General features: G+C 35.1%; 1 protein-coding gene across 1 annotated transcript; it reads left to right on the top strand.

The window, feature by feature from the left end:
- Positions 1 to 399: 399 nt before the first annotated feature.
- LOC113499438 (paired box protein Pax-9-like) lies at positions 400 to 20,479 on the top strand. Its single transcript, XM_026879918.1, has 3 exons — positions 400 to 663; positions 17,844 to 18,045; positions 19,312 to 20,479. Exons 1-3 carry the CDS (start codon positions 424 to 426, stop codon positions 19,983 to 19,985), a joined length of 1,116 nt encoding a protein of 371 aa, XP_026735719.1. The 5' UTR covers positions 400 to 423; the 3' UTR covers positions 19,986 to 20,479.
- The last annotated feature ends 1,768 nt before the right edge of the window (positions 20,480 to 22,247 follow it).

Genomic DNA, 22,247 nt, shown 5'->3' with positions numbered 1-22,247 from the left:
GCTTCACGACTAATTACAACCGTTAAGATTTGGACAACTACTGAAATTGAATTGTTTGTTGCATGTGTGGTGTTTTAGCCGCGTTTATATTGATAATTGTGAAAATGTTCTGCTTCTTTGTTTTGACAATGGCGTGCTTGCGTTTGGTGTAGGATTTTTGACTCAAGTGGGATGGGAAGATCGGTCAGATTTTGTTTCTACCTAAAAGTATTCAACACTAAAGTATTTCATTGTATCAAGGCTAAAACCCGACCTCTGATTTTAATTACCGCAATTTGTAAACGATACCAATAAAAATCTGACTTCTGATCTTTTTTCCAACCATATTTACATACATCAAACCAATAATCACTTCACACAAGTACACCTTTCTCTGCAATCAATAATTAACTTCTAATCGCAAGTACCAGGCGAGCATAACCAATGAAGATGTCGTCCCCAGGTCAGGCCGGCGTCAACCAGTTGGGGGGCGTGTTCGTGAACGGCCGCCCCCTCCCCGACGTCGTACGTAAGAGGATCGTGGAGCTGGCCATAATGGGCGTCAGGCCCTGTGACATCAGCAGACAACTCCTTGTATCCCATGGCTGCGTTTCCAAGATCCTCACGCGGTTCTACGAGACGGGGTCCATTAGACCCGGTTCTATCGGTGGAAGTAAGACCAAGGTAAGTTTAGTCGATTTTTTAACTTTCATGTGTCTGTTTGAATACCTAGGTCATATAGCCTTGTTACTGTGATCAGGAGTTGATTTTAAAATAATGTATGGAACTTAGGGTGTTCTTGAAGTATTGATTTGAAAAAATGAGCTTAGGAATTTGTACTTAGTTTGTCAGTATAACTGATAAAACATGTCAAAATTACCAAAAAAATCCTAATTTCATAACTAACTTCAGATAGAAAACAGAACTTTAATCGGAAGTCACAACACATAACTCGAATAACTTAAAAAAAAAAGCTATTCTAAGATTCTGATGGAAAATTCCCAAACCTTCAGAACCATTTTCGGAATGTTCGGGAATCCAAGAATCTGGTCTGAGGAGCTACCGCTATATCTTAAAGAAAACTATTGAAGTTGTAAAAGAGAGATGGTGCTCTACACTGTGTATAGAGCTGTCCCTCTTTCACATCAATAATACTACTTTAAGACGTGATGGCAGACCTGCATCCTACATGGAAAGTAAAAAAATAAATAATTGAAGCACGACTGACGGTGAACGGTCACGATGGAATCGGTAATTTGAGATTGATATTACACTTAATTAAGAATTATGATCCTTATCCTGAACATAAAATGAGGCGAATTAGTTGTTTGACGGTACATCCTTGGAGTGACTTTGTTTTGAATAACTGTTTAGGGGACGAACGGATGTACAGATATTCCTCCTCCTTGAAAGCATCCTCATTACTAAGACTTGTGATCTCCTTTGACGCTATTTACCATATCTGTTTTGTACCACTGGCTATGCACCATTGTTCCTTTTAGCAAATTTTTCTCTCTAAAGCATCCTTGACTATCTAAGCAAATGTTTAGACGTAGAAAAAAAAATGTAAATCAACAGTGTAGCAGGTTCGATAGCCAGCGAATCGAGCGGGTCACGCCGCCAATCACTAGTAATTATAAACTATAAAATTTTTAACCGGCACCGACTTTCAGCTTCTTGAGATGGCCTTTCGACACGCCCGAAACCAACGATTAGTGGGAGCCGGTATGGTTCCGTACACAAAGGGAAAAATGATAGCAGTAAAATGAATACATAGTATGCGTGCGTGGGAGAGATATAAAAAAAAATAACGTCGAAATTCAATTGAATTTAATTGTAGCGTGCAATCACTTTAAAATGTTTCATAATGAAAAATATTTCCGTTTTAAGCTGAAACAGTACGCAAATTGAAATTGAAAAACATTTACAGAATGTCTCACTTTCTGTCTAAATCTAATTTACAACCGTTTTTTTAATCGTAAAACTCAACACTTCGACGTAATCCTTAAAAATTAGTCCAGTCTAAAGGCAAACGTTTTCCAAATCACCCGCGGAACCCCACAGCGAAGTCCGGTAAGCGTATTCGACACCGACCTCACTAAATTCGGTACGCCAATAAAACGACCATTTGTTCTTCCACAAACGGACGCCGACGTCAAAAAATTGATTACAACAAAATACTTCGAAATCACCGAATACTTTTATTGACGGTGTTATGGGAACACTTAATTGACTACTAATCAAGGTGCTCAAACGTCACGTACCTCTCGATACATCGATACGTATCGATTATAATCGATATACATAGAATCGATTATACGACAGTGATCTCATCACGAAAAAAACGGAACCAATTGTGAATTATGTAAAACGTTTCGTTTTAAATTATTTCGCGTTTTAGATTACTTTATGGTTATATATTGCTCTTCTATATTTTGATTGAATAAATAATGGGAAATAATATTTCATTTAACATTTAAAGTTGTTCACTTTCTAAATGTATCTCGATAACATCATATCGAATATTAAATCGATTGTCCTTATTTATTGTTGTAAATACGATTTCGTGTAGATTTTTTTTTTCTGTAGATGATATAATTTCAAAATTACATGGGAAAGAGTTTGAATGCGGTTTCGAAACGATTAAGAAAAATGTTTGAATTTCAAAAAGAGAAGCCTGAATAAGGAGGTCGTGGTTAATGTGATTTAGATAAGGTTTAGATGAAAACATTATGTATAGATAATGTGAAATCTTTCGTTCACATTACATTTATGAAAGATAAAGTTCCTTAGTCAGAAACTATACTTTCGATAAGATTTGTTTATAATGTTAATATTAAGTGATGTTTAATAATTAAAATAGAAGTCATATGACGAACATTTTTATTATTATTTCTAAAATTTTTTGGACATTTTTCAGAACATGAATCATGCAGTTTGTATTAAAAAGTGCGATAACCTCAATCATAAAACAAATCTAAATCAAGGATATAAATGACTCAATAATAACGATTTCTCTGTGAAAAATCGTTTGATTGGACAATTTGTCCAGCCTTCGATTTTAAAAGGTCAAAACTATATTGTAAAGGCACCTTGAATTGTTACGACCCTGTTTAGGTTGATCGGCAATTTTAATTGGTTTTACTCTTTTAATTATTAATTTATTTAATTGGGAGTACAGACTAATCAGCGGGATTGTCGGAAAGAGTTACCGCGGCTGAAGTATACAAAGGGGTGAAGAAAGGAACATGGGTGGGTTTTAAGTCTGATACTCTCTTCAGCTCTACTCATCGAGAGAGGATTCATATGAGGATGTCCCTGATAAGCCATACATAAAGTATTCATGCCTGAAGCAAAAAGCTGATTCAATTCTATATTGGTTTTGGATTTGGTGCTAACGTCGTTGTTGATAATTGCAGTGGGACTAAACTTTGTGATAAACTTTCCACTAGGGAATCCTAGAATACCTCATCCCGCTTTGGGTTGAGTTCGTGAAATGCTGGTACTGTTCTAGTAATTTCAATAAGATCTTATTATTATTGTTTTATGAATTGTCATAATAAAATCATAATTATTATCTAGTGCCAGTTATTGTAATATCAAAAACGATATCAAGCGGTTTTTTTTTTAAATTATAGAATAATAAAAACTAGTAATTTTGCATTCACATCGAAATTTCTAAAAACATGACATTAAAACGAATTGTCAAACAAAATACTTTTTAATAGCTTACTACGAAAATTGTCATGACAAGAACAACACTTGGCTGAAAAACTACCGCATTAATTTACTACCGACAGTTCTATACGATCCAACTCTATAAATACGAAAACAGAAAAAAAAACAAAACGATACAAATCACTAAATTGCCAGCAACGTGAAACACATAAAAATCGTACACATCTTTTTTAATTTGACCAATTCAAAGCACTAGTGTGGGAAACCACGCTATACGATTCGAATATTTTTTCCAACAAATATTTACCGTTATAACTTTATATTCGAATAGCGAAAACTCGAGTTAAAGTCTTAAACGATCGGCTCGATTACACCGTACAATCATTATAAAATTACGCCACGCTTTTTCTATCGTAATTGGTGATCACTACAGAAGCATACTTCTATAGTTTTACTGGCTTAGCTTCCACTTTTAATTAAAATTTAAGTTATTACGAGCCGTTTCCTAACGTTCGTTAATATTAAATGTTTTTGTGCACGAAACTTTACCATCCGTAATGGCCGCCGCGCGGAGAACTTAATGGTAAACAAATGAATCGGCTGAGTTTCACTTGTTTATTGTCTGTGCTAGGTACTGATCTTAGTGTATGTGTGTTTAGCAAGTGTATGCTAAGGTACTGGTCTAGGAAATGCCAAAGTCTCCACTCAGACTAAATGAATAGACCTGAAAAAAGACAATACAAAGGATTTTTTTATGAGTACCGTTGCTTATACCGATTTTTCGACTCAATACAAATATTCGTGGATCACACATATGCTTGTTTTAGACGGGGATCGAACTCCAGACACGTACGTAGCGCTCAGTGGATTTGACAAGATAGACCTATACCACTCGGTCATCCGTACGGGCTTCCAGTCTTAAATAAAGAAGAATAGATCAAATTAAAGAGGTTTCTTTGAGACAATACGACAGTATCAATAGTCTGAAATTCGTGTAACTGAAATGGCGCTATGAGACTTATCTCAATGTTATATTTTTGGAATATAGTGATCTATCAACTATTCCTTTATTGATCCTGAAAAGTAAGTAAAGTATTTTAAGCTTATCTATACAATTCTTATTCTCTTGGATCCTATCATGAGATCCTAAGGAGCTATCTAAGATACATCGTCATCAAACATCATAAGAATAATCAAAATTGATTCAGCCCTCTTTGAGTAATGGGAGAACATACTTAAAAAACAGCAGAATTAGCTCAAAATACTCCACAGCGAGTGAAAAAAAAAACAGATGTATCAACAAAATAATATCATTTAAGGTTATGGGTTTTTATTATTATATTGCTGAGTCTGTTTTGGTGGGATCAATCCTAATTGCGTCTGATCGCTCACTAATCGTCGGATTATGATAATCCGTAATAAAACACGTATAAAAATTTAAAACTTATTAAATAATGTAGAACGATTTGAAATTTTAATACTAATTGCTCAGGGAAATTAGTGACGGTATTTCTTTTTTTTATAATTTAATGAAATGAAAACTTTTTATGTCCGTGCTCAGTTGTAAATAGTAAAAAGTTTAAGCATTAAAAGATTTTAGTACTAACGACAGTCACTTCATAGAATCTAACCGAATGGCAAAAATAACTAAATAATATTATTTGATAAATAAAAACGGGAGGTTATGGGTCTTTTTTGTTCAGCCTTTGGCCATAATGGACCCAATATCTCTCGCTTTACGTCTGCCATCAGCAAGAACTTTACTAGAAGTGCAAGATTCTCTGATCACGGCCAGAATACAAGCATTTAATCGCAATATGACTCTCCTTTTAAACGTAGAGTCACTTCCTCGTCTTTTCACATCCAGTCACAATCTGTTCCTATCAGGATCAGCATCCCATCATGCAAATGAACCAGTGTAGTCCCCACAATACCGCTTTATACTGTACCATAAACATGCCACGTACATTCAAATCAGAAAACCCAGAACCGAACAGTTACAATCATTTTATAAATCCTAAATAAATACATTTGTCATCTAAATCCGGATCGTACTCCGCGGAAACGTAATAAAACGTTCACAAAGGTCAACCCTGCGCCCGCTACCCAACTAACCAAGATATTTGCATGGAATACGTGCATATAGTCCCTATCTCCAGTTTACGACCGCGAGTTATGGTCTTTATGATCGATGGCCAGTATTTATGGCCAAATGACCATAATTAGTGGGCCGAGTACCCCTGGAGTTTATAGCGGGGCGGCGCGCGATTGAACATTGCTTTCACACTGCATTCGAGTGTTAACTTTCGTCCCATATTTGTTCTAAAAGGGTATTTTTGTACTTATTACACGGTACAATTTAATTGAACGTATTGCGTTCAGTTTTAACTTTGCTTTTTCTGTTTCTGTTTTTGATCGGTTAGCTATCTAACGTTTAACTTTTTTATGTAAGGGAGTCACTTGAACTGGTAGCTATAAGTGCAAATAAGGTAATGGCCCAGCGATTTTTATGTCTGTATTTTAGATTTAATATAAATTTATGAAACCTTTCAGCAGTATTAAGATAAGCATTCACCTTCTTCTTTTAACGCATGTACTCATACTGGCGTCAACCTAACCACAAAGAAGCTACTTACAAAAAACCTCTAAATCCGATTCAAATAAAAAACGAACTACACTGTCAAACGGCCATCTTGTATACCAATTTTCAAACGCAGAACAAATCTGAACAACCAAAACAAACCTTGTGTTACTAAAATGATTTCGAAATATGGAAATCCGATCGCTGAGATCATAATGAATCGTTTGCGCAATCCCATACAAGTCATACAGTATTTGTTACCGTCACTGCAAATCGCCATTAGACGTGCAAATGTAACGGGCTGTTTCGTCACACGGTATTGAGTTGATACGTTTAAACTAAATACGCAACGTTACTCTCTGTCATGCATTTTGTACCGTGTTGTGTTAGTTTTATGAACTGGAACTTCTGGCCTTGAAACCAATAAAACAATGCTCAGAACAAATGATGGAGGTAATTTGTGCAGTAATGTTATCCTAATTTGCTTTATGTGATATTGGATTCCAATGTTCAATGTTGTAGATTATGAAATAATGTGTTTTACGGGAGCTTCTAGAAGTATTGTATAGTAATACTGGTACTGTATTGTGTGATTGCATTAAATGCTTGGTCAATCCATGTCCTTGTGATTGTGACTTGAATGTTCACACTAGAATAAAATTCCTTAGTTCCGGAGTCAATATTAACAAAAAACCTGCTTACATTACTCTGCGAATCTCTTTAATTGTTCAATTTCTTTAAAACATAAACATTTACCTGAAACGGAGAGGTAAGACTTCCGAAAATCAAGCTGTTACACACATCTTGACCTTTTCCCTACAGCTACGAAGACCATACAGAAAAAAAAACTTACTAAAAACGAAGAAATGTTATCAGAAAACAGTGATACTGCTATAAACTCTACAGGATACCTACAGCCATGAGCCACGTCTTAAAGTAATATTACAGGAATTGTGTGAGCGAGAAAGAGCTACAGAGCGTAGAGCGCCATCCCTCTTCCACATATTACATTACTTATATTGCTTGCAGGCCCCGACAACCCGAGGTGTTACTTCCATTCATTGTTTATGGCCAATTAGGAAGTTTGCACACATTCGCGATATTCGTTAAGCTGTGACGTTTACTGCAGTGTACTCCCGCCCTTATATATGAATGGTATTCAATGCTGTCAATGTTCAGAAAGTCATGTTTTGTTTAAGGTTATTTTCTTAGGGAAAGTTGTAGAACTTGTACTGAAAGTTTGATAGGTGTTTGAATGAATATTTTTATTGTGTTATTCATTTAAAAAAGCTTTTTTGAGATTTTTACTTAGTGATGTGTCAGATTTTTAGCCTGCTTAAACGGATACCAAAAAGGGTATAAAAAAATAATGGCAATTATAATTTGTCTACTCGACATTCGTGTACACTTATAACAAACCTATTAATGCACGTAAATATTACTAACAATTAAGAAATTAATGCATAATACTTCGAATATCCGCTTTCATTACGTCCATTTAAAACACAATCTCATAACATTCCCCACAAAGAAATTCCCACAACAAATCCGAACAATTATAATTAATTCAAATCGATTACAAAAATGTCAAATGTATAACAAACTTCAACAAATACGGGGAACCAATTAAACACAATACATTCGATCAACCCTAATATCCGGGGGTAAAAGTGACCCCGTTTATCTTAATAACATGTTAATACATCGAGTGCCGCGATCGAGGGGTTAATTTTTACCTGTAGACCTACCGCCACCTGTTAAAGTATAATTGAAGTTAAGGAAGCGAGACAACACTACATAGTGTAGAGCGGCATCTCTCTCATAACTGCAATCATTTAAGAAGTAGTTGCTTTGTATTAGGTTGTTCATATTAGCGGTATCTTTTGAATCTCGAACGTATGGGAATCGTTTCGTTTTTCTTTTGTCTTTTGATACTGGCCATTTTTTGGTATTTGTAAGTAAGGTTTTCTTGTTCTTTGTTTCAAATTTGTTTTTTTTTACACTGTTATTCGCATTTCAATTCGTCTCTTGTTTTAACTAATGTAAAAATTTATCAATTCAATTTCGTATCTTATTTTCACACAATAGAGCAGAATTACGGTAAGTTTAAGTGTTATTAAATTTTAGTATAATAATTATACTTGTCTAAATTTGTTTGAACACAAAATCACAATCAACTCAATAACTGTTTAACAAGAAAACCAATCGATTTCTATGAATTTAAATAGCTTAATAATAATCTTTTATTATTGAAAAAACTGATAACCATCGGTTGAACGCTGTGACATGCCAAACTGACATTAACAGCTTTGTCAAACAATATAACGCGGCGATATTAAATATTCAATGCTGGCAACACATTCCCTATACGTTTTTTTAATTGATCTGGCAATACCGAAAAATTGTTCGGGATGAAAACATTAATATTAATAAATTCAGTTCTGTTGTAATTATCTGTTATGTAAAACAAGAATGATTTAATCAAGTTATGAAATTAGACATTCAGTATCTTGCTGAACCATTAATTGACATATTAATAGACCACCCTGGTCTATAAGAAGCAATCTAATTTAAGATACAAGATAGCTTTTCAAGCACATTATACTTCTGTGTCTCCTCGCGAATCTTCAACTGTCTCTAAATATACATATGCAACCTTACCAAGAAAAACACTATTTCTTATTTGATTACTGCTGATTATATTTACTAATAAGAAGGCAGTATTTAAGAAGACACGTTAAATTGTGGGTCCCAGCTGTTATTCATACATACATCATTGACAGTCGTTACAGGTAGTCAGAAGCTTGAAAGTCTGACAACCAGTCTAACCAAGGGGTGTCGTGTTGCCCAGGTAACTGGGTTGTGGAGGTCAGATAGGCAGTCGCTCCTTGTAAAACATTGGTAGCTGAATCCTGTTAGACTAGAAGCCAACCTGAAAAAGCTAGGATGATGATACTAATAGGTGTATCAGTAGTAGCAAAATGATACATTCGATGGCTCGTCATAACCCTATTATGTCTTTGAAATAATGCTCCTAGTTATTCAAATTATTACTTTCATTGTGTCTAAAACATTATACTTAATATATACAGCATACGACGTATAAGTTTGCTCTAGAACAATGATAATAATATTGGATTCGCTTCATTTCTCGATAAAAAGAGATTAATAGCTTAAGATAAGTTTTACGGGTAAGGCTATCAGTCGCTAGTGCGTTACGTATAGCCTATTGATAAAGTTATTTCCGTGAATGTATTCAATAATCACCGATTTGGCTGACAGTACAATATATTTCGTATTGTTTCAATTTGAGCCAGACTTTATTGAACCAAAATCTCTAAAAAGGTTTCTTATTTCATTTTATTCATATTTTCTTGTTCTCCAATTTTACTTCAAGCAAGATCTAAGTAAATATCTTTACTTATTTAAATTCATGCAAAAGCTATTCACAATTACTTCAATTCACACGATACACGTCCAAAACTCCCAACCTGATTAACAGAAATGACAGTTCATAAAAATATGTTCGGAAACACACTGAAATACGTAATTAGCTCTTCCGTACACAATCAGGGGTCGGATCAAAGGGTAATTTGTAACAATAATGGTGCGATTGGTCAAACGGGTCATGGGAGCGGAGGGCACCTGTCAACCGATGTCAAACTATCGCGACTGTTATCTGAGGCCTTAATAACCACACGTGGGGACGATTCCACAGGATACTGGGGTTTCCTACGAAATGGATTTGTTGCTTCGATTTTTGAATTTTTGTTTTCTTTCTATTGTGAACTACCAGTTGGAGTTTCTGATTTATTCACACGTTTAAACCTTTTTGGTGTTATGGATTGATATATTCGAAATTCTTTTTTATATTAATTTCGATGCGTTACATTATTTCGCCCCGATAAATACCTATTCGACACTTAAACAGACACATTTTAATTTTGTAAAGATAAAAAGAAACAAACAAATTGACAATTTCCATTCAAAACTCGACTCCTATTAAAAAACTATGCTATACAAATGAAAACATTCCAAACATCAAAATTGAATGAACAACTAAAATCACCAGAACAGTCGCATCACTAACGGAATTGATCGTCAGGCTTTTCGCAACTTAAGTCGGATTTGCACCGATAACATTCAGTTTATGTTGGCCATGGATTACGCTGTCAATATTATTACTCGCCATTTAATACCGTAAAGCTGATACATAAAACATATTGGAAATTATAGCTTGATACGTCTACTTTATCATGGTATTGGAAATTGCTGGCTTTGTCCCCTGCACGTTCGAGAGATGTCTTATTTAGTGTCTAGATAGAATTTCATATTTAGTCTGGAATTTTATGGTTCGGAGAAAATGATTTTAAATATAAAAATATAACGGTCGTGTTATTACGCTGTAAAATTCTACTGTAAATTAGTATGAACATAATCGTAATAGTTATGTATTTATTTAATGCTTAAGACGAGCTAGACTTATATATTTCCGTGAGAGGGAGGGGACTTACATCAAAAGTATAAATAGAATAATGTATAAGGGTTCAGCCGCAAGTTGAAAAGATTGCAAATCCAATCTAATTAAACATAAATTCTTTTTTGGCTAAGCGGGAGAATTTTCGTGGACATCCACTTCTCGGGGACGAAAGTGCGAAGTGTTACGCGTCCTGACTCACTCAAGTTTTGGTGCCGGTGCATGGCAATGCGTTGCGTTGCAATACTTCATGCAAAAAAATATACTCATACTTACACTAAATGGAAAAGTCGAGATTGAAATTCAATCCTCAAAAAATCCGTTTAAAGGTGTTTTACTTGAACGATAAGGATAACATTTAAAAAAATGCTGATAGACACAATTTCAAAAATAACCATTTTGTTATTACTCTCTTTTCATATAAGCAATAAACAAAATATCTCTAGGCTGGTTTTAAACCCACCACCTTACAACAAGCAAACCCATTCAGAACCTCATTTAAATCTCGAAACCGACTGAATCTCAGATTAATCTTCGCAAAAACTGTCTCTCGGATCTTACGAAGGCCTTTGACTCGGGCGAACGTACCTGTCAAGGATTTCGGAAGGCAATCAAGGTCGTGTGTGATTACTGGGAGCGTACTACTACACCACAAAGTAACACTGAGGCAGTTGTGGAAAAGAGATGCCGCTTTACACCGTGTAGAGTGCTGTCTTGCTTGTACAAGCGGTCTTCTTAGTTTAGAGGACGGTGGTATGCCTCAGGGCGATTCCGATCGGTGCTCGTAATTATCAACTTAACGTGCCTTACCTCTTTGACGGAAGGAGGAGTTAATTAGAGGTTTTATATCGTTTTAAGTGTTCTCCTGAATGGGATGCGAAGTTGGCGCCGGAAATGACGTTAAATGATTTAAATGTTTTGGTTTGGAGCTTTTGTTTTGATGATAACCTTCTGTCTCTTAATACTCGTTTCACTACTCAATAAGAAATGATTGATTTGGCTATCCTCCGTATGAGCGTAGCATTAATAAATTTAGCAATTCTTGAAACATTATTACTCTTAATAACGCATCGAACGATATTACAAAATGAAGATGTATCAGGCTATTATGTATTTTATAACAGATCAAATAACACAGTATCGCCTCTTACTTTCACTGCTATACATAACAAATTCAGCCTCTCACTTATTTTGTTTTGAAAGAATCACTTCTTGTGTTTTCATATCCTCACACAATACAAATTAAAGTTTCACTTAATGGCTGCCGGGGCAGCGGGATTGCCCAAAACGGCTACTGTAGCCCCGGTACACAAAAACACAATAAAGAAAATAAAAGACCAAATTTTCACAAATGCTTAAAAAATTAGCTAACTACTATCATAAGGGTCCAAAAATATAAAGAAAATAGAGTGTAGAGCTCCAATTTCTTTCTATCTTCGTTCTGTTTGTATAAAACTAGATATTAAAAACAAAAACGGTGTTATCCACGCCACGCAACAAAAAGTTATTTACAAAATTTTAAAAGACAAACATCAAATTACAAATTGATTGCTACGAGTACCTTCCAATGGCAAATGAGTTTTACCGAGAACCGTAGACCATGCATTATTCATGCCATCACTAATTAAATTAGAAGACTTTCAATACACATCTCCAATAGGCATAGCCAGGATTCTCGAACTCCTTAGTCATGGATACACTTTTTTTCCGCAAAACTATTCAAAGGGAACTTGCTACCTAGAAATATGTTGATCAGCTCATTATGAGAATTCTTGACACCTACTTGTATTGCAATGGACATCAGCTTTTATAGTGATACATTCATTAGAAGCAAATCATCTTTGATTAATTGTTTTATTAGTTCATGTGAACAGATTTTGTGCATGTTATATTATGCTGCAATAATATTGTTACTAAATTCGACTGCAGGGATACCCAAGTGGTTGAGGTCAACAAGCCAAACTAACTGTGTCCGACGTCTCGTGGATTCGATCCCGCCTTGCACAAGTGTTTGTGGATGTCTTTGTTGCATGTGACTTGAATATTTGTGAAACCCCAAGCGAGAGAATGAAATCCCTTAAAAAGGAAGTCAATTAACGAAACACAATGAACAATGATTACTTGAATTTTAAAAGACTTAAGCGGTTTTTCGACATCTTTCTAAAGTCTATCTTTTCTTGGTGACAAGTAGAGGTTAAAGACAAAACATTTAAAACGGTTTTTAAAAACCGCTTTAAATGCTGTATTGCAAAATGAACATCAAACGCGGAACTAACTCGACTGGTCGTGCTCAGCGTTCGTCACATATTTTTACCCTTATTTGAAAGTGCAACAGGGTTGTCGTGATGTCCAGTAATAATGTCAGTCCTGTCATATCACAAGCGTGGTGTTATTTGCATTTGTGTTGACTCATCGGCTATGGTCACCGGAAAAATCCATTCCCCTCTGTTGATTTTTCCATTTCGAGCCGTGTTAAAGCTTGTACATACAAAGCTGTCACGCCTGAAATGAACAGGCTTCGCTAATAAAACGTGATAAAAGAATCGAATCAAACTCAATATTCCAAAGGCCAACATTTGCAAAGCGGTTGAAAGGGGAAACATTGAGAGGAAATCCTGGATTTCAAATATTAGATTCCGAAACCGAAAACCCGCCACATGCTCGAGGCTTTCCTATAAGGGAATGACCTGTACCCTGCCGTGAGACGTATAGGCTGGTATTATTCCAAAAACCAATTGCTATCCTTGCTTATTACACCTGCCGACCAAATCCGGCGAACTTCATTCACTACTAGACTAATGAAACCACAGCCTATGTTTAAAGTTGATTCATGTTATGAAGCTCTACATGGAAACTTGACACAAACATTAATTATTCGCAATCGAAATATCCTCACAAAAACCTCGACCTAATGATATATAGATTACTTTAATACTATCTACGCTGATAGCTTCCGTACAGCACCATATAATTACCCCCTAGTTCCTGATAGGATGCAAGCTTAATGAGCACGAGGTTGACCCATTTATTACACAAGAAAAAACCACCATGTCAACTCCTAGACACCTGCTTATTGCATCCCTGGAATTAATATCGAATCAATCTGCCATTAAGGTATTAAGGCAACGGTCTCACGCCCCAGCAAATTATCTTTCACCCCATCAAATGTGGAAAGTCTAATAGAAATCCGTAGTACGTAATAAGAAAGGCTAATCGCACGCGTACACAGTTAGTACGTTGCGGCATCGTGCAAAAACACATATTGGATGTGTCAAGACATGATTGATGCGCCAACCGAACAAAAACTTGTGTCCAACGGAACGGGCCGTGACGTCGCGCCGTGGGGAATGTGAAGCAGTTGCATTCGTTCGTTCGTTTGATCGTGTGCTAGCGTTTAGACCTGTGATATTGATCTGAGATGATACATGCGTGGCTGGCGAACCCACTTAGATGCAGTACGGCGGTAAAAAACAAAAGAATGACGATGGTTGACTGTTTAAAATTCCGAAAATACAGCCGGCCAGTTTGTTTTTCTAGTTCGTCTATGCTACTTGTTTTCTACAATGTTTTATAGATTAAGATTAGAAAGATTATTACTGTTCAAGAGTAGTTCTGTTTTTGACATCCATAGGCATTTTACATTTGAAAATTAAATAGGTTTTTCGTTTTAGTACACTTTCGGACTTGGACTGGGTTAATGATATTTCTACGAATGTAAATTTAAGTTGGAAGGAGTATACAACAAAAATATATTAATATACTCAGTTTTGTTTAAAAAATACAGTAAAAATGTATATTATAGTGTTAGAGTAATTGAATGTGAGTCGGCTTGATGGTTGTCAATCAAATATCTCGTTGCAACACGAACTTGTAAGCTCTGACTACTACTAGCGCCATCTATGATTGAAGCGAACTAAAATCTTGCAGAATTCTTCACCTAGAAATAAATATAATAAATCAATCAATTTATGTATATTATGTTTGAAGCTATTTGTTTCTTTGTGGATACTAAGAAGGACGAATATAGTTATACAATAGATCGGTATACTATTGGTCTAGTTCTATGTATATTTGTATATCTAGAACTTAGGTATTTTCAATTATTTTGTTTCTGATTTGAGGAATCTAATTGGGAGTTATATGTCAAAAAATATACTTAAATGTTTTTTTCTTTCGAGCATATTTTGAATATCTGTCCAAACTCTGCGTTTTTCTCAACGATCTATATGAATAGGACATAGAAGCCTAGAAATGTTCACGCAATAATTGTATAGGAAGAACATGTCTTTTGTCACAAATGGATATCCAAGCTCTTTTTGCGAACCGTGTCGATACGAAAGCAACAATAAAGAGCGTAAATATTGCGATATGTAGTGAATCGTTTGAACCACATTAAAGAGGTTTCACCACAGTCGTAACGCATGCACCATTCTTCCGGAATCATCTTTGCGTAAAGGCTTTTTACTATAATAAAGATAAAGTAGAATACTAGAAACTTATACGAATCGTTCCTAGATGCACATGACCTTTTCTATTATTATTTTGTAAGTGGAGAGGTGGTTGTGGTGGACTAATGCAGTTTTTGCTTGGATTTTAACAGTCAATGGCACCTACACGTAGTTATGATTAGACAACATAAATGAGCATTTTTTTGGATATCCTTACATATTTAACTGGTCTACGAGTGTATGTCACTGGACTTCTCCTAAACGACACCTACAATATATTATAAAGGTAGATAACTGATACGATATTTAGACATTTGAAGATTTGAATTCAGACAAAACTATGGGAGTAAACTTTCGGATATTCTTATAATGGTTTTTAAAGACTTGAAACTATCGTGACTGTCCGTCGGAAGCGTTTTAGATAGCAAAAAAAAAATAAACGTCAAGATATTTACACATCGGCAAAACGCGAGCATAATAACACCAATTTCCTTAACACCGCACGATCAAAACATCTGTTCGAAAATGTTCAAATCCTATCAATATTAACAATTATCTAAATTCGAACCACCGAAAATCCATTATACGAACCGTTTTTAAAACGACACTACGCATGGTGTTCTAAAAAAATAATTATAGCGCCTTTAAGTAGCCTGTCAAAGTTAATGTGTAAATAGTAGGTTGTAGTGTAGAGGTGTGGCGAAGAATCGGTGAACGCAAGGCGTCAATTTCGAAGGGAAACCGATTATTACGCCATTAGATACATAATCGATACTCACTATTGAACGATCGATGCATTTCGTTGCCCACCGGCCGACGGGAATGGGTCCTTTGTAACGATTACAGAAAGCTTACTTTTTTCGGCATGAGGTTTGGGAGAAATGTTTTTTGCGAAACATCCATTATGACTTTGTCGGTCAGACGAATTTTGACTGTTCGATTCCCAGGTTAGAAATAAGTGTTTTGTGAAAGAAATGGTTTATCAGGTAAATTATAATTGTAGAGCCGATACGCCTATGTAATTATAATTCGATGCGTTCTAAACGCAACTGTCAAAATATTTTAACGGAAGGATACTTTAATAAAAATACAGCACTTGCGATTTTGCCTTAGAACAACCAATGACAGACTTGTACCTAACGCTCAACGCTTCAGAATACAGATATTTTGTTTCCTCCTTCAACTGGAAATTACTCAATCAAATCTTTCCAAAACAAGTGCCGATCATTTAGCCTCACACAATCTTTTCCCCACAACTCTTTCGTTATCAACCACAACATAGAATCGGACAACAGCAAACACTACCGAACTTTATTAGTGTAGGAATTCTCATTAAACCACTACAAGTATACTATAGTATATCTTCTCTAGCAATATCAGCAAAATGAAAGTCCGTGCGAACAACCAGATGTGGGCAGTAATGACTTAGCTTAGGCCAGTGGCTTTGCTCATTAGTAGCTAGTCGAGTGCTCGATATATCAGATTCGATTCGACTAAAGGGGTCCTCTATCGCTTTTAATCTTCGCAATGGCGTGAGAGACAGCGGGTTTATTAAACGATGCCTTATCATGTTTTTCATGGGATTTTTTTATTGCGTTTGAAATATTGGCAACATTGTTTGTTTTTTTGAACAGTGATCGACGATCCTAGGTTTGATTTTTATTATTGTTTCTTTTGGAATTGCTCTGGCCGTCTTTTTATCATTGATTTTAAATGCTTATCATATCTGAATCTGCGCCAAATCTTTCTCTACATGGGCTTTTACAGTTCGATTTAACTGTATCGTAGTTTACATGTAGCAAATTGAAAAAAATCTATCATTTTTACTACCTAAAATTTGAACCAGTTAGACTATTTAACATTCTTGCATAATACCCTGGCTATCTTTCGCATTCACTAGAAATGACAGCAAAAACCTCGATCAATCCGGGCCACGCCGTGTGGGGGCATATAATCCCAGCGTTTATTTTACTTTTTAATTACTTCTTTACACAAACATATCGGGCAGACAAATGACGTGCGACAAAAACTGGCGCTTTCACACTGTAAGCTCCATATAAATGACGGTTTCTTAGTAGAGGTGCATCATCGCGCTTAGTTATTATATTGTCATTAGCAAGAGCTTCCTCAACTGAATGTCATCTACGGTTTTAACTGTAATACCTGTAGTTCCGTTTTACTTATTTACTGTGCGGGTTCTTAGTTAGCTATGTCCAGGTACCACGAGATTCTTTTTATGAAGAGTCGATCGCTTAAAGTAGAGGTACAAAGCGTTCAACAGATCAGATAAAAAATCTTCAGAGCACTCGATAAACTTTCAGAAGAATAAATCACCAATTACGATTTGAACCCAAGAGTATATCTAGCTATTACGGTTCTTAAGATACCTGCAGATTGGGTACAGACAAACCGACATTGAACCGTCAGTAGTAGGCTTCGTTTTGCCCTTCACAAAGAGACCCTAAAAATTGGCTTTCACATAAAAATTGTGATCAAGTGATCAACCTTTTTAGGAACAATTCAACAAAAAGGAAAATTCAACTCGTTAAGAACCTTGATGTTTTTTATGCACCGCTATTTAATCACTCAGGTCAAATCTGATTACCATGTTACACCTATTTTTCATATTATTTACTCTTCGTACAATTCCAATTAAAACTAACCAGCCCTTTGTTTCCAGCAAGTCGCAACACCGACCGTCGTGAAGAAGATTCTCCGGCTGAAGCAAGAGAACCCTGGCATGTTCGCGTGGGAGATCCGAGAGAGGCTGCTGAGCGCGAGGGTGTGTGAGCCCCACTCCATACCATCAGTCTCCAGCGTGAACAGGATCCTGAGGAACAGTGGGCTGGCGTGGAGTGATGATGACACTAGGAGCGCACATGGTAAGGGACTTAGGTTTTGAGTGTTTAAAAGTGGGCAGAATTTGTTTTCTAACAGTCAAGATTTAAAAGTAAAGGGAAAGCTTTTGGTTTGAGCTAAGTAAAAAAAGCCCGTTAAGTGTGTGTCGAACTCGCGAAGCTGATTTTTGGAAACTAAAAGCTAAAGAAAAATAAATTTTCAAATGAAGATAGTTACCTATCAAATTGATGACTATAACAATCGCTGCTTAATCTCGATTTTGATTCATTGTTAAGTAGAAAATTTAGAAAAAGTAGAAAGTAGAAAAACTGTCTAGCTATAACGGTTCAGGAGCTTGGCTTAGAGATACCCTGCCTTTTACTTTAGGTTCATATAAGCCTTAGCAGGCATGCCTTTTACTTTGAAATCTTGGAAGAATATTTAAGTAAACAGATTTTACGTAATAAAATGATCGATAAAGTAGATTATTAGTAGCACTCAAAATTTTAAATGTGTTTAAGCCATTATTATGGCGATAGCTTTATTCGTTCTAAGGCTTGAGTTATCCAATGATAATAAATTTCATTTCCAATTAAGTATTGTACTGGTGAGCATAATTATAAATGCTTTGGTAACTTCACGTAATTTTATTTTAAGTAATTATTAATCAAACGAAACTATGATTCCATATAGATCCTTATCGCACTCGTACCAACACAGTCTACAGACGTAAAACGGTAATGAAACTACTTTTTATAACCTAACTATCACTTTACTATGCGCCATTAACTTTAAAACATTTACACCTTCTTCCTCAGCTAAAAGGCCGTTATTCAAACACGAAAACCAAATAAAACATAAATGGAAGCAATGGAACGCTGTTTAAAACATCAAATTCAAATAAAGAACCTTCCTAAGCGGCCAGTATTAAAAATAAACGGAATCATTAACAAATTAATGGCAGATAGGCGTAAATTCTCAGCGACAGGTGTCAGGAAGTCACTAGGAATATAAAATGTTATATTTTTTCATTTAATTACGTTTAAATCTCGTGTGGACATATTTAAAACACATTAAATACACGCAGTCTAAGCTGTGGAAGTGTTAAACATTCTTGTTGTGACGTATTTGAATTATGTGATCGTTAACGGTGTTAATTAAATCTTAGTTAAACAAATAAATAATTGTAGTCGGTCCCTTTTGTTCGTCCTATATTTCGCAGAAATTCATTAATATTTGGAGTATTTAATTACAACAATTAATTATTTATTTCTATTTATATCGATCTAATGAAAGCCTATTGTTCACAGAATCATACGCTCAATCAGACTTGCCGCCAAACGTGATGGATTACATGTCGATGAAAAACTTACCTCCAACACCGATGCCAACCCAACAGAGCCCGCCATACTTCGCCCACTCAGCTGTGAGGGTTCCGCCCCCACAGCATCCTGACCCAACTCAATTATACGACAGAAGACTCGCCACATCATGGCTTCTAGCCAACCAAGTACAAGCTCAGGGGCTCTTAAAACCCTACCCAATAAACCCCTGGCAGAGGATCATGATGCCATACCACGACACTAAGAACTTCTCACCCTACGCACTCAACCTTCACAATGATCTTCTAAACAGAATAAACCCAGACGAAGTGAAGTCAGAGAATTCTGAACACATATCCGTTGAAGCCAGTGATGATAGCACGGACAGGCCAGATGTGGATGACGACCAGAAATCTCAAGAAAAAGAAAAGAAGAAGAATCCTTATTCGATAGAAGAGCTGTTAAAGAAACCGGATAAAATGGTAAATGTTAATCCTATAGGGTTCCCTAACTTCTTAAGGCAACCCAGTGGAAGTATGATTGAGAGCAGTCAGAATTTAAGCAACAGAAGTTCACCAGCCAGTTTCTGTTCCGTACAAAGTGGAGTTTCGAATGATGGCTTCTCTGAATCTGCTAGCTCAGAAATTAAAGCCGGCAATTAAAAATATATATTGAGGAGAATATACATGTTCGGAATTGCAAACAATTATGGTGGCATTAAAAGGATGATGACCGTTAACATCGTGATTTAAATAAGGAAGTCCTCTTTCAATTTTTATGTCATTAAAAATTTATTTAATTCTGATCATGCACATTTTTTAGTTTTCCCAGGGAATTAGATTACCTCTAGTATCTAGCTCTGGGCGTGCTCAACTCATAGGGACAACTCAACTTAAAGGCGTAGATTTGGGTTGTTTCAAAAACATTCCCATAGGTGAAACTCAAAATCTGTTTGATATTTTCTTGTACTATACTTACCTATATTAGTCAAACCAATAATTTGTGTTTGAGTGAAACGGTTTGCTCCCTTGACATTCAATCTTTGCGCTCAAATAATCAGCGCAACGCCATCTATCGATAAATCTGTTCACTATAATTAAGATGCGTTCATGTGTCATAATAATGTAACATTTCACTATTATGTTTGTATATAAATTATTTTATTATGTTGTAAATAATTATTGCCATATATTTAAAATACAATTAATATTAAGTTACGTGTCCATATTAATGTTAAATATAGTGTAATTTTATCGTTAGGTGTCATTTTATTGTATCTAGTAAAAAGTTTCTTACGTTTTAGATAAATAAATTAAGTATTAATGTTTGAAGGTTTATTCTCCGAATCATTAAGTTTTCTGCCAGAAAACTATCTAAAAACAGCTCAGAAAATGATCTCCCGTTATGAGAATTTTCAACTCTAGTTCGAGTTAGTGGTAGGTACTTTTAGTGCCTACAAAGTAGTGTAGATACACTACTTGCTATTGGAATAAGTACAGGCATAATTTTAAAATAAATTATTTTGTTGTTTATATAAGTTATTAGAAATTATTATAGTTATTCCTTATTAGATTTATTATAATAATAAAGGTGATTGTACACTTCGTGTCATATTAATGTTTTCATTAGATTTAGGTGATGACAGTTAATAACTACTTTGATTATTCATATTACATAATTACGCATAACTTCCGACAAAGTAGGTTTTATAAATACTTAATCATTTTAATAAGTCATGGAATGTTGGACTTAACCTATGTTCACAATATTAAATCAGTTCTATGTTAAGAATCATGATTATACTTATAATATAATCTGGAAATATTTATTTTCCCCATTTTCTTTGTCTATAGTTTATGGTTGGAACATCATAACATATTTTTTAAACAACTGCATTATGCATTCAGCCAATCACCTTTTACGCCCAATAATTGCGTAATTAATTATTATTCTGTGATATTTTATAAAATATTTGTACATTTAGTTCAATGTTCTTCTCAAAATCATTCCTTATGTCCTTAGTATTTCTGTATAGATATAGACAGTTATTTTAAAGTAAAATAGATATAACGTGTACATAATGTAATCACAGTAGTTGTTTATTTATGAAATGGCACAATAAACCAAATACAAATTAATGATGTCTTTTATTTTCATCGTATGATGTAAGTACTTCTGTTTGTGACATTATTTACGTTAAAACTTCTGGGTTCAAATTGTAAAAAAAGAGCTAACAACTGTTTACATGAAAATGTAAAGGGACACACGCGATTGAGATTCGCAAACAGTTGGATTCCTCACACATAAGCTAAAGGAATACAAATTTATATTAGCTCTTCAAATTATAAGCCACTGTTTCTGTCTTTGTCTTTTCAATGGCAAAGTTCGGCTGCAAAGAGAATTCTGGACATTAAAATATTATTGTGTAGCGGTTATTCTCAGAGATAGGGTACTTACCTTATTTCGAATCTGTGAGTGTCAGGGTTTGAATAGAATATAGAATAACTTGAAAGGTACCTTACGAAAACTAGTTACAAATAATTACGTACATGTAGGTATAAACATTACTCAGAATTACCTTTAGCATTGAAGTGTACGTAATATCAAACCAAATTTGAAATTAAAATGAATCCTAGAACTTAATAACTAGGTAAGTTCTAATTCCCTTGAAATGTCGCGTGAAATGACTAATTCGAGCGAAGCAAAACAAAATCTATGAAATTACCGAGTTTCCGTTCGGCAGCGTATTTCCATAATACATCTATTACACACAATTTGCATATTATGGGGGTTATTACCTACGCATGGTATAATCTCGAACACAAGAAAACAGAAAGGTGTAAGTTCATTTTCTAATTGTAGATTATAAGAAACACAATGCGAAAAGAACGAGCAATCCTGTTTATAAAACTTTTCAATATATT

The sequence above is a fragment of the Trichoplusia ni genome, chromosome 12 (assembly GCF_003590095.1).
Source record: "Trichoplusia ni isolate ovarian cell line Hi5 chromosome 12, tn1, whole genome shotgun sequence".
NCBI lineage: Eukaryota > Metazoa > Arthropoda > Insecta > Lepidoptera > Noctuidae > Trichoplusia > Trichoplusia ni.
Note: the sequence above shows the minus strand (reverse complement) of the source record. Positions and strands in the feature narration are given on the sequence as shown.

Coding starts and splice junctions, on each gene's coding strand:
- LOC113499438 (XM_026879918.1), top strand. CDS start 424: ATGAAGATGTCGTCCCCAGGTCAGGCCGGCGTCAACCAGTTGGGGGGC. Junction 664..17,843: donor TCGGTGGAAGTAAGACCAAG/GTAAGTTTAGTC, acceptor CTTTGTTTCCAG/CAAGTCGCAACACCGACCGT. Junction 18,046..19,311: donor TGACACTAGGAGCGCACATG/GTAAGGGACTTA, acceptor TATTGTTCACAG/AATCATACGCTCAATCAGAC.